Genomic DNA, 13,624 nt, shown 5'->3' with positions numbered 1-13,624 from the left:
GAGTAGACCACATACAGTGTGTTTGTGGCTAGAGTTTAGATCAGACAGTAAATGAGTACAGAGTGACCTTGAGAAAGATGACGAGCGGGAACTTGTCACAATGATATTTTGTTGAGTGATATCTGCACGCTCATGGTTTGAACAAAGGCGCATTCAGATCAGAATCGTTTTTTTGTAAATGTAGCGCCTGAAGGGCATATTCAAGTCTTATACAGCAGTAATGGTTGTTTGAGATGTTTTGCGTGGGAGTGATTCTGCCTTAGAGGTGACCACAGAGGACTTATAGTAACAACAACCGAAAATACGGGAACGTAGCAGGTGATTTGTCAATTCAAATATGTATTTATATAAAACCAACACAAACCCTTTTTTCTCAACACAAATGATGTGCTTCAGAAATATGAAAATAACAAAAAAAATCCACATAATATAAATTCAATGTAGCCTTTTCACAAACACACAACACAAGCACTAATATTGCGTAATATTCCACTATTCATACATTTTTCGGGTTCCATTTAAGCGGCAGCGCTCTTTTTCGGCCACAATGTCTATCGTCCATACAGAATGAAATGACTAACATAGGAAAGAGAATCATTTCTTGCAGTTTCTCAAAGGTGATTTCTTTATATCACCTGGATTTATATCACTGTTAGATATGTGGCAGTGTCACAGTGTATTGAGAATTAATCACACACAGATTAAGCGTATGTTAATAGCATCTCTGATAGCCGTGTTGTGCATTTCTACATTAGCATCGTATTTGGGAGTTGGCATATTGTGGAATGAGGGCTGCATTTCCCCAATGCATGTAACACCTTACTTCATGCCTGGGACTCATATTCCTTATAAGCTTTTTGATTTGTCCATTCATTTGAATAAATAATTTATGACACAGTACTGATATTCTGTTCAGCTAGCAAGGAAATGAACAGAATCACTGAATAGTAGCAGCTAAGACATTTCCTCATCGTTTCATCAGCTCCTGAACTTCACAGTGTGTCAGTGCTAAACACACACACAAACACACACACTCTCTCTTTCAAAAGTAAGTGTGTATGTACATTCAGATGGAACAGAGTAAATAGGCATTTTAACGTCATAGATTTAACCAATCAGCATTCAGGATTAGAACCACCCGTTGTATAAATGTACATAACATATACAGTTACAGCCAAATATATTGGCACCCTTGCACTTTTATTAAATAATTCCTTATTTCTTCAATAAAAACGTTTGGCCACCACACCTTGTTATTGGATTTAACATTGCAAAACCAATTTCATTTTTGTAAACTTCATTTTATGATTTGAATTGAGAAAATTGACAAAATGATTGGTACCCCGGAGCTAGTACTTGGTTGCACAGCCTTTGGCCAAAATAAGAAATACTTCTTGTTGTCATCAATGAGCTTGCTGCACCTTTGTACTAACAATTTGCACCATTTTCCAGCAGCAAAATGCTGTAGTTTTCCAATATATAAAGGGGTTTCCTCCACCAACTGCTGTTTTCAGATCTCACCATAGATTTTGGATGTGGTTCAGGTCTGGTCTTTTCGCAGGCCACTCCAGAACAGTCCGGCATCTCTTCTTTACCCTTCCTGAGTGCTTTTTGATGTGTATTTGAGGTCGTTGTCCTGCTGGAAGACCCACAAACTTCAATGGACACCCAGTTTTTGGACACTGGGTTGAACAAAACACCTGATAATCTGCTGATTTCATGATGCCTTTTGCACACGTTCAAGGCCCCCAGTCCCAGAGGCAGAGAATCAACCCCACAGCATTAACAAACCTTCCCCATCTTTGATTGTAGGGAGGGTGTTATTTTCATTGAATGCTTCATTTGATCATCAGTAAACACAACGCTGATCTGAATTGCCAAAGAGCTCCGATTTAGTTTCATTGGTCCACAGAATATTTTCTCCAGGATGTAGGCTTCTTTAGGTGGGTTTTTGAGAAGTTCAAATCAGGCTTCCCACTGGGCAAAAACTGGTTGAATCAACTTTGTTTCCACGTCATTTCAACTCCCCCCCAAAATAGACGTGATGATTATGAATCAACGTGGAAAACTGACTGGATGTGCAAAAAGTCATCAACATAAGGCCATTTCGTCTTTTTCTCACCCAACTTTTAACCTAAATCCAATGAAATGGTGACATTTTTGGTTGATATCACTTTGAATTCACATTGGTTGACAACAACCAAATGTCAATCAAAACTAGACATTGAACAGACGTCTGTGCCCTGTGGGTTTCTTTTGACTCCTTCAGCAGTGAGGTCTTCTTATGTTCACCAACGACCAAATGAACCGTTCAAAGAAAATAACAACCTTCCTACGATCAATTATGGCGGAAGTTTTATAATGCTGTGGGGTTGCTTTGCCGCCTTGAATGTGTGCGAAAGACATCATGAAATCAGCAGATTATCAAGGTCTTTGAGTGCAATGTTCAACCCAGTGTCCAAAAACGGTGTAAAAAGCACCCTGGAATGGTTCAAGAAGAAACACTGGACTGTTCTGGAGTGGCCAGTGATGAGACCAGATCTGAATCACGTCCTAAACCTATGGTGAGAGCTGAAAACAGAAGAATTAGATCAGGTTGGTGCTGAAGAGTGGGCCATATTGCCAGTAAAAAGGTGCAGCAAGATCATTGATAGTGTTAGGTTCTAAGTTCTGGTACAAATCCAGTCGGACACCAAAGGCTCTGGAGTGATGAATCACGCTTCACCATCTGGCAGTCCGACGGATGAATCAGGGTTTGGCGGATGCCAGGAGAACGCTACCCATAGGGCGGCGCACAATTGGCCCAGCATCGTCCGGGTTTGGCCAGGGTAGGTCGTCATTGTAAATAAGAAATTGTTCTTAACGGACTTGCCTAGTTAAATAAAAGTTTAAATGAAAACATTTAATAAAAATAATTAAAAAGAACCTGCCTGAATGCATAGTGCCAACTAAAGTTTGGTGGAGGAGGAATAATGGTTGTTTTTCATGGTTCGGGCTAGGCCCCTTAGTTCCAGTGAAGGGAGATCTTAATGCTACAGCATACAATGACATTCTAGATGGCCAACTCCATATTAAATGCCCATGATTTTGGAATGAGATGTTCGACGAGCTGGTGTCCACATACACTACATGACTAAAAGTATGTCTAGTATAAACAATCAGTCTCTGTTGCTGGGCAAGACCTGAGTCTGTTCCTCCTCTTGATGTTCCTCCTCTGAGTCCAGAATTGTTGTTGTCCAGGGAGGTGAGATAGGACTACTGTTGGACTATTGTTGGGATGGGCCCCTCTATCCCCCCTCCCAGAGGTTTCTTCTCTCTTCAACTGTTGTGCTCACCTCGATGTTGAACTCTACATCCCTCTCTGTCCTAGTTCCACAGAAACTAGCCTGACCTTACCAGGAACTGAGACTTGACTGTGGCTCTACCTACTTCCTTAGAAATATTAATATACAGCAATAACATATCTGGACATAGAGAGACTTTCTGTACTTCCCCTTGCCACTGTAATAACACTCTCCAGCTCCGACATGCTAACCAATAACAAGGTATTACTACTACTAAGTGGATTATGCATTTAAAACAGTTCAAGTCAGATCGTGTCCAACAATGACTACAATAAGTATTTGTGGCAGTTATCATGGCCGAAGGCTGTGCAACCAAGTACTAGCTCTGGGGTGCTATTCATTTTGTCAATGCCATTTTTATTTAATTTATCAATTAAAATTGTAAACTTAAGTTCTGCAATGTTGAAAATCAAATAACACCTTTAAAAAATATCTATTTAACTTCCTTTAGAAGAAATAGGGAATTATTTACGAAAAGTGCAAGGGTGCCAATAAATTTGGCTGCAACTAAACCTATAATAATGATTTTTTTTTAAAATATATATAAATATATATATTTCAATCTATATCCAGTGTCAGAGACTTTAGAGAATGAGCTCAGCCTCATTTTGATCTGTTCTGGGCTCCTGGTTGAATCACTATTCTGCGGTGTATCTGTCTGTACAGGTCTGAATACTTTGGCAGCCAGGAAGATGTAGGCCTACCTGCTGTTGACTCAGTGTTTGCCCTCTGGCTCTCTCAAGGGCAGCACAACCTAAACGTTACTCCTTTGTTTAGAGAAATCCCCTCTCCATCTCTTGTTTCAATGTACTGTATATAATACACAATCTAGCCTGGGAGCTTCAGAGGTCTCCGTTGTGAGCTACCTGGGGTTGATGCTGGCTGCAGGCTGCCCTCTGGTGTTGGCCTGGGTAATATCAGCGTCTCCTCTGAACTCCGGAGACATTTGAACCTGACATTAAGAGGTATGCAGCATGTGTCTGCAATGTGGTACCTGTATGAACACGGCTGTTTGTGTGTGTGTGTTAATACCTTGAATTTCTCAGATGTTATTTAGCGCCCTGCTGTGCCTGTGATCAAGTGGAATCTTATTCCTCGACTCAGAAAACCCCTGAGTGAAGAGAAAGCTTTGTTGTCGTTTCATGCCTAGCTACAGCCCAATGGCCGTAGTGTTTAGAGCCACTTCTTGTTAAGCGTACATTATAATCACTTGCCTTTTGCTGAGGTAAGGTGAAGTCAGATCATCTCCCATCAAACTAATCTAAATCACACTCCAGATAACTGAACCCCCCCCCCCCTCCCCATCTACTGTTACTGTATTCCTACTGTTTCAGCAAACTAACTATTGAGTTGCATGTCTATAGATCTGGAAAGCAAGCCTCAACCTGACTTTTTCAGCACTCCTCTGCAGCTTCCCAGAGATCACTCGGCACGCATGAATAGACAGTCACAGTCAAAGGGTGAGTTGTTTACTTTTTATCATTGACAGGTAGACCAGCTGTTTACAGTACATGTGATATTCATCTGATCCCATCCCCGGACAATACCTAATAAATCCCTCTCAACACAATCCCATTCCCAAGCCACACTTTAGTATCTAACACTACCCCATCCAGGCTTATTGTCCAGTACACTGACTTGGTGCCTGTGTTACATTGACTGGGAGAGCCCTGTGTTGTCTGTGGCTTCTTTGGGTACAAACAATAAAAGCTTCAAACTCCACTCCAGCATTGTCTCTATGTGCCTGATCAGTAGGATGTTCACACTGAGATTTAGAGGTAACACACAGACAATGAGCAGACACACAAAGCCTGTCATTACGTTTACCCCCAGGCAGGGAAAGCCCCACTGCCCCATCCCACACTGGCTCCTGTAGGTAGAGTCTGTGTGTTCCTCCACAGTAGTGCTGAGAGGCATGTCTCCTAGTCCTTTTGTCTCTCTGTGTTCCTCTAGTATGTCTGCTGACAAACACTCCAACGATAAGAGGACAGAGTATCTATGGTGAGCCAGTGATAGCTGTATGTTGTTCCCGGAACATGGGCTGTGAAGGGAGCATCTGGACCGTGTTGTCTCTGGGTCAACAGACGGTGTGTCTGACACCGCTGACGTCGCAGGGTTTACAGCCATGCACGGTGCAGCGAATGTTTGTGCGGGCAGTTGAATGTCAGTGTCATGTACCTCCTTGTTTGTCGTTGAGTGTGGGTCCGTCTCTGTGTGGGCCAGGTGTCGTCTGAGCAGGCCCCAGCCCACCGTCAGCACCAGCAGGAGGGCCAAGGTCACGGTGGCCAGGGCCCAGCAGGGCTCACCCAGAGCAGACAGGACATTGTTGGGGAGGCTGGGAAGGCACATAGTGAGGGAGCTGGTCCTCTCCATGCAGACCTTCACCCAAAGTCTCCAGCTCTGACCCCCACAGACACCACAGAGAACCCACACCAGCAGACAGCAGAGGAAGTAAATGATGTGGGGCAGGCACTTTTCCTGGTCCTCTCTCCCTCCTCTCTGGCTGTCTGTGTCCCTACTCTGCCCGTCCTCTACCTCCACTGTCACACCATGGTGATGTGCAGGAGCTTTAGAGCCCGGAGTTTTACTACGTCCGCCTGTGTCTCCGTCCACTGCTCTACCTCTGCCACCATGGACCTGGGGCCACTGCAACTTCATGGCAGTCTCCACGGCAACAAGAGGAGTGGTCATCAGCAGCACCGCCCAGTAGGTGTGGCTGAGGAAGAGCAGGAAGCGCAGGGCAATGACATCAGAGGACGTGGAAAACGGAGGTAGCCAGGGGTCTGCAAACCAGAGGACAACCAGGATAGCTGAGGGACAACAAAGACCAATCAATCAAATAGGGAAATGTGGAGGATGGGACTATAGCAGCATGAGGATTGGGACACTGAAGTAGGCCATAGGAGTATAAAGAACTCCCATTTAAAATGTAAGATCAGTAATGTTCAAATTCAGTGATTAACACAATGTTTAGCACATTGATATATTCTGCCTTTCTGTAATACATCATTTCCAGTGTTTACGACACTGAAGGTGCAGGTTGATGGTCACTAGACTTGATACTGAATCATATGGCTTATTCTCACATCTGTTGATAGCGGTTGAGGCCAGACTGGATGACCAAGGACCCACTGATTATTCACTGTATTGCTGACATCCTGTGAACACTGTATGATTCTATAGGAGCTGACAAAGTCACTGCCTTTTTTATGGACATCCTTTTGTTTTGACAGCCTGTCTCCGGGGGCATTTTCTCTTCTTCTGTGCTGGGTTTACAGGGTGCTTCTGTGCCATGTTGGAACTTGTAATAAACCATATTGGGGTCGTTCCACAAATAGAGTACATTTTGGGTAGTGTTCATTTCACCTAATTGTAACACATTTTCAAATTCAAAAAAAAAAAACATGTTTTCCCCTTCTCAAATAGTTAAATAAATAAATGACTATAGCAAGTGCCAATAAAGTGCATTAAAGTAACAGGATTGACGGTAACAGGGTTGACGACTTCATCTTAAAATCAGCCATAAATCCCCTAGTGACAGGGGGAATGGAAGCTTGTTGTGTGCAACAGGGAGAGTAATTGAATGCAAGCTTCACAAAAAAATGGAAACTGTTAAAACATTTCTCGCCTGTCTATGCGTAACAGGGTTAATGTGTTATGCTCGACCCACTCAGTTGTCCACCACAAAACACCAGAAAATGGCTGAAAAGAGTAGAACCTGCTCACCTGCTTTTACACTCTGATTTGACTATTAGATGTTCAATGTTTCTTTTAACATTTTTAAAAAGGAATATTTTCACCATATTAAAATGAGGGACAGGTTTTTTTTATTACCTTAAAATGAGGGACAGATGTAAATTAAATCACTCATTACATTAATAAATAATAATATTCAGAAGTGACTGTCAAAGCAAGAACATGACTAGGGCTTAACAATGATGGTGAAAACTTGGAGAAATAGTAGGCTTAAGTGGGTTAAAATCTTCCTAGAATTTGGAGAAACATGACGAGGGACATTTCAAAATGCTGATTTTTGGTCTTTATTCATGTAAAGAATTTGATTTATTGTATACCAGGCTTTTAAAATTCAAAAGGTGCGCAAAATGTACTCTATTCATGGACTTTAGCAACTGCTCCCCTTTCTGTTTTCCAGCCAATTCTTATTACAAGGAAAAACAGGTAGTTATAGCTCTGATGTACACAGCAGAGATAGGGTTAGAGATGGACACGTACTTGTGACTACGAGGTCTGTGAAGAGCAGCAGGCAGTTGCAGCAGAAGCTGACCGCACTGAGAGAAGCAGTGACCATGGGCAGGAAGGGAAGACTGCAGGCCAGTTTACACACACATACCACAGCTGCTCCCTCCAACACACCATCCATCGCTAAAACAAAACAACACAGACGAGAGGTATATATTATAAACCATTGTTGGATTATCACTGGATTTTTTACTCCAGTTGGCGCATACACTGATCACCACCCAGGTCTTTTCACTATATAGGACCTGGGTGTTGACTCTCTAGGGTGCCTTACAAAACAGAGTTTCAAGGGTAATATTCACTGTTTGAGACAGCTTACTGTACGTACAAAACATTATATCTAAACTCAATGTATTAGACCCCTAGAATGACTTAAAGGCCCAATGCAGCCATTTTTATCTCAATATCATATATTTTATGGATAACAATTTAGTACCTTACTGTAATAGTTTTCCATTAAAATTGTCAAAAAATAAACAGAAATAGCTTTTTCTCAAACAATAATTTTGCTTGGAGTGTCTAAGTGCAGAGAGGTTTGGAACTATTAAAACGTATACCTCCTGGTGACATCCGGCACGCCAAAACTCCACAGATGTACAACGTGCTGATTAGAATGTATTTTCAACCAGCAACTTTCAGGAAATAACACTGATCAAATTTTCACTTTTACAGTGTTAGGGCTCTATTCAATCTGTATTGCTGAAGTGTTACAGATAGGAAATGACCTTTAAATGTCTAGCGTGCTATTGGGCCGACATCTGCAGCGTTTACCGACATGAATGCAATCTCCGCTAAGGTGGGAACATTGCCTTGTAATTTCAATCACTCTTTAAAGCTGTATTTCTGCGATACGGATTGAATAGAGCCCTTAGTTTTATCAGCTGTTGTACAATATGATACAAATAACAGGGGGGGGGGGGGGGATGTGATTGCAGTGGGCCTTTAAACTAACTCAAGACCCATCATGTGAAATACTGTAGCAAATATATGCAAGCAATAATTTTCAAAATAATTTTATGCTGCTATCCAAATGATGTCGATCTGCTGCAACAGATCAATATTTCTTTGTGTAAATTAGCATTAATCCATGGCCTTCTCAGCCACCCATGAATGTTTTTGGTCACTGAAATGTCAATAGACAGCAATGAAATCAGTGTATGATTATTTTAGGTCGTTTTTTGGCCTTTCAACTTTTGAGATCAATAACAAACTTATTATCATATGTATTATCTTTTTATTTCGATCATCTGTAATAAGGGTACGTTTAGGGTACAGTATTGTTACCGGGGGTACAAAAATATACAAACACACTTAAATATACCTTCAGAGGTACACATAATCTCGCATGGTATTCTTCGGTACCTTTTAGGGTACATGTGCTGATAATTTTGTATGATGGTACATTTGTGTACCCAATATTCTGAATCTAAAAAAGGTACAATCACACACTCAAAAACCATGCCCATCATTATCATATTTCCCAGCATGCTCTTTTGCAGGTAGATTTGTACAAATATTTGCATGCACATTGATTGATTTCATTTTGTCTAGCAGAAGATCAATAATATGCATTTACTGAGATGGTTGTTCCTGTTTAGGTAGTCCAATTTAGAAATTTTCCCCAACTTGGCAGTCATTCTAAATGCAGGTTGCCAGCAGACCAGGAGTTTCAGACCACTGTGTTGGGGTAAAACTGTCTAAGTATGATATACGGTATGTAATGTATTGTGACTCATGAGTTTAATTTCAATGATAAAATATTCACTTAGGCACTCACTTGATAAAGGCTACAGGACTGAAAGCCATTGAATGCAACAACCATGTCTTTGTCACTTGCAAACACAGTCATGGGAGGTACTGGTAACTATAAAATTAACTTAAAAGGCACACTGGGATATATGCAAATAAGGTTTTACACCCTATAGTGTTAAAACAACACCCAAAAACCCTTTTAGATTAACATTTTTGCCACTAAAAAGGAACTTTGTCGGTAACCTAAAAAGGCACATTTGTACCTTTACCAAAGGTATGTTCTTGTACCTGTACCATCTTGTCGCTAAGGTACACTACTGGCTCTTTTAAAAGTACGAACTGCAATTGTACAACTATGTACCTATAACTAAAAAGATACAAAGGCTCTTCACAGCTCTTAGTCTGTTGTCAGTCTTTTCAACCGACATATTTGACATACATAATTACATTGTGCATGTTTATTCATACAGTAATTATTATTTACATGTCCCCACCTGGGATTTGAACACGCAACATCTTGGTGCACAGCATTCTAGCTAGCTACTTCCCTTGCCGTAATGTTAACATAACGGCGGAAAAGCAGTGATTAGAACACTGTATTATATAACTCTATGTTCTATCCCCTCTGGAATCCTGAAGTGATTCAACTGTCGTCACACTAGTGTCAACATCACAACATCACTGGAGCGATGTAATGACTTTTTACCCTTCCGAGACGTGTGTGTGTTGTCAGTATCACATCATCACTGGACAGCTATAATGACTTCGTACTCTTCAGAGATGGTTCTATCAATCTCACTGTCCGGTTGTTGACTGTTGAAGGTACAACAGCACTGTGGTTCACAAACTGAGGGTTCGGCAGGGGGTGCACAGGGGAAACATGTTAATTTCAAATACCATTTTATAAAACAATGGCAACACTACCATGTTGATCTGAGCCTTGCTGTTGGAAAACCACAATAGTGTACGACTTTCAGCTGTCGCAGATGCACCTCCCCCGACTTCACTCCTCGACTTTCAACTACAGTCGGTTACATTAATTAGCCTTACCACTTAAACGCTCCCAATATCTGCGGTGCTGCTCGAGGCAACATCATCTCATTGAGTCTACCTTTAAATTATGGAGTCAAATATAATGAGACCCGGCAGATTCAGAAGCTTGAATTTTTTATTTTAGTCAAAGGTAATAGTTTCAGAATAATTGTATTTTTTCAAACAGGTTTGTTAATTATTTTATTTCAGTTTATTAAATAGTTTTTTCATCATTTGTTTTCGTTTTCATTTAAGTTTCCATGTAAAATAATAGGCTTGGAGGGAAAATAATGGAATAGTCTACTAACCCACATAAAATTGGATACATGAATGTATATGCAATGTTCCCATGAAACATGTCTAGAACATTAATAGCTTATATTCTGAGAACATGACAACCACATTCTGTGTATTTTTGGTGGAACATTAATGGAATATTCAACTAACCTTCAGAAAACTGGACACAGGAATGTTTTTGAAACATGTCTAGAACATTGATATCTTATATTCTGATAAAATGGCAACCATGTTCTATGCATGTTTGGTGGGATGTTGATGGAATATTCTCCTAGCCCTTAGAAAACTTAACACAGGAATGAGCTTGCATCGTTCCCGTAAAACATGTCTAAAACATTATTATTGAATATTCTGAGAACATAGTAATCACGTTCTGGGTAAAATCTGTTTGAGATTAGGGGGAATGGTATTTTAGAGATGTCATGGGAAGATTCCTATGAAAACGCTAGGTAATGACCTGAGACTGTAAGAGAACGTTCTCTAAAGTTGTGAGAACATTTGTTGTTAGCTGGGATCTCACACTCCATTGAATACAGGCAGTTGACGCCAACACCCCTCATCTAATATTCCAAAATGTTTTCAAATTATGAGATGTATCCACCAATCCAAAGAGAGAAATTGGCTGAAGCTTGACAGCCTGCCATCCCGCTCTGTGGACAACGAATTCCATTCTTAGGGCGGAGACACAAGCATCTCGTCATTATATCCAGCAACTCTGGCTGCAGTGAACAGCACGACTTTCCTCTAAACAGTGCAGATGTGGAAGACGTCTGTAGATGGTTTGGTAACTCCTGTTTGACTTGACATGAAACTAAACTAGTGTCTAATCCCGGTGCTGAGCTAGTGCGTAGCAGCTAATTAATGTATAACATGTTGTTGTAGAATGTTATGTATGTCCCTACTGCAACCAAATTGATAATTGCTGGAGTAAATGTTTCTTGTTTTTGCTGTTCTCCGAATATCATTTTAGAGTTTTAAATGTTTACAAATGCAGTAAATAAGCTTTAACTTTTTTTTTTTAATCATTGGGGAGGGAGTGGTTGTAAATTTGCCATACTGTAGGTTTAGCTGAAATGACGCAGCTGTACAAATGTCATGAGAACTCTAGCATAGGAACAGACACTCCTCCCCCATGTCTGATTTGTTTTGAGTTATGCCTCACTGCCAGTTTCTGTCTTTAAGCAAACGAATACTCTCAAGCCCATCTCCACCATCTTAAATCCTAGCAACAATCGAACAGATTAGTCTAAACTACAGCCCACGGCAATGCATAGTGGTGGTCGGTCAATGATCCCAATTCAGTCAAGGAGTGAGTTTGCATGAAAATCGTTGTGAAGTTTGAATTAGTACCTTACCTGTGCACACAGGCGCCTCCAGCAGCACGTCGGTGTGAGCCAAACAGCTTCCTTTCTATCCACCTCCCCACGCCCCTCCCCCTGTGGGACATGTTCAGTCCAGGGGGGCAGGGTTCCGGTCTGTGCTCAGAGGGCACTTTCGGTACTGCATTTTAGCTGAAGCCAAGTCCAAAAGGACAATTCCCATATACTGCCCCATAGAGAAGTCCAATTTTAAAATTCCTAAAAAGACACTTTCATTATCACCTTTGTACCAAAAATATCCATTGAATTTTCCCAGTTATTTTCATTGAGGCCGATTTTTTTCTCCATCACTCACAGCCGAAGATATTAACATTTAATATTCACCCAATGTCTGCCATCCTTTTGGATGTATACGTGTCCTCCAGGACGTCTATATTGCGAGGTGTTACAGAAGATCATCAAGGACATCAGCAACCTGAGCCACGGCCTGTTTACCCCGCTACCATCTAGAATCTAGAAGGCAGAGACAGTGCAGGTGGTGGGACCGAGAAACTAAAAAACAGCTTCTATCTCCAGGCCATCAGACTGTTAAATAGTCACCACTAACCACTAGTCGGCCTCTGCCCAGTACTGTTAGAGACTGCTGCCCTATGTACATAATCATTGAACACTGGTTACTTGAATAATGTTTGCCTACTGTTTTACCCACTTCATATGTAAATACAATATTCTATTCAAGGTTAATACTGTATAACTACTGCTGTACACAACTGTTCTATTCATATACTGTCCATACTGTCTATACACACCATTATATACATATATATTTATATTCCGGACTCTGACATTGCTCGTTTTGATATCTCTTAATTCCTTTCCTTTTAATTTTTAGGATTTGTGTGTCTTTTTTTGTATTGTTAGGTATTACTGCATTGTTGGAGCTAGAAACATAAGCATTTCGCTGCACCTGTGATAACATCTACAAAATATGGGTACTAGACCAATACAATTTGATTTGTTTTGTTTGTATCTGTCTGTCTGTTTCCACCTGTCTCTCCGTCTGTCTGTCTAGTGAAACTGGCACCTCTGTGGTGTCCTTTGTAGATTGATGTGTTCTGTTGAGAAATGAAAGCTTGTTGTTGGGCAACATTGCCATTGATAGTAGAATACTGTTTTACATGTCCATAATGTGATCACTCAGATATTCTTATCTAATACTACGGTACTGCCATCTCATGCTGAAACGTGCACATAGCGTTCAGGTTGCCCTGCAGCTCTGATAGCAGTGCTGCAGGTCAATTCTAATTTAAGGTCATCAATTCAGGAAGTAAACTTAAATAACAATAAAAAAAACATTTAACAATGTATTTACAATGACTTCTCGATCAAATGAGCTATTTATTTCAAAAGTTTTTCAATTTTTGGATTTGAAATTAAAATCACTTCCTGAATTGACAGCCTTCAATTCGAATTGACCCCTGCCCTGAAGCCCTCACTGTTAGTTTGAAAATGTGGTTTTATGAGTTAGGCTCGCTTTATGGAGTTTATTAAAATGTACTCGCTACGGTTGTGATATGTTGTTGTCTCACCCAGCTATCTGGATAAGAGCGTCTGCTAAAT

General features: G+C 40.8%; 1 protein-coding gene across 4 annotated transcripts; it reads right to left on the bottom strand.

Moving 5' to 3' along the window:
- Window positions 1–4,805: 4,805 nt before the first annotated feature.
- LOC139535521 (uncharacterized) lies at window positions 4,806–12,151 on the bottom strand. 4 transcript variants are annotated; one of them, XM_071335001.1, is made up of 3 exons: window positions 12,041–12,151; window positions 7,578–7,727; window positions 4,806–6,154 (listed from the first exon to the last, which is right to left on the bottom strand). In XM_071335001.1, the coding sequence occupies exons 2-3, from the start codon at window positions 7,723–7,725 to the stop codon at window positions 4,995–4,997; spliced, it is 1,308 nt and encodes a 435-aa protein (XP_071191102.1). In that variant the 5' UTR covers window positions 7,726–7,727; window positions 12,041–12,151; the 3' UTR covers window positions 4,806–4,994. The 4 variants fall into 4 exon arrangements, with proteins under 4 accessions (XP_071191102.1, XP_071191104.1, XP_071191105.1 ...); XM_071335003.1 differs by having other exon boundaries at window positions 4,806–6,127; XM_071335004.1 differs by having other exon boundaries at window positions 4,806–6,127; window positions 12,036–12,071.
- Window positions 12,152–13,624: the final 1,473 nt, after the last annotated feature.

This window comes from Salvelinus alpinus, chromosome 12 (assembly GCF_045679555.1).
Source record: "Salvelinus alpinus chromosome 12, SLU_Salpinus.1, whole genome shotgun sequence".
Taxonomy (NCBI): domain Eukaryota; kingdom Metazoa; phylum Chordata; class Actinopteri; order Salmoniformes; family Salmonidae; genus Salvelinus; species Salvelinus alpinus.
The sequence above is the reverse complement of the archived record's forward strand: the minus strand, read 5'-3'. Positions and strand labels throughout refer to the sequence as shown.

Coding starts and splice junctions, on each gene's coding strand:
- LOC139535521 (XM_071335001.1), bottom strand. CDS start 7,725: ATGGATGGTGTGTTGGAGGGAGCAGCTGTGGTATGTGTGTGTAAACTG. Junction 6,155..7,577: donor CACAGACCTCGTAGTCACAA/GTACGTGTCCAT, acceptor GTTGTCCCTCAG/CTATCCTGGTTGTCCTCTGG.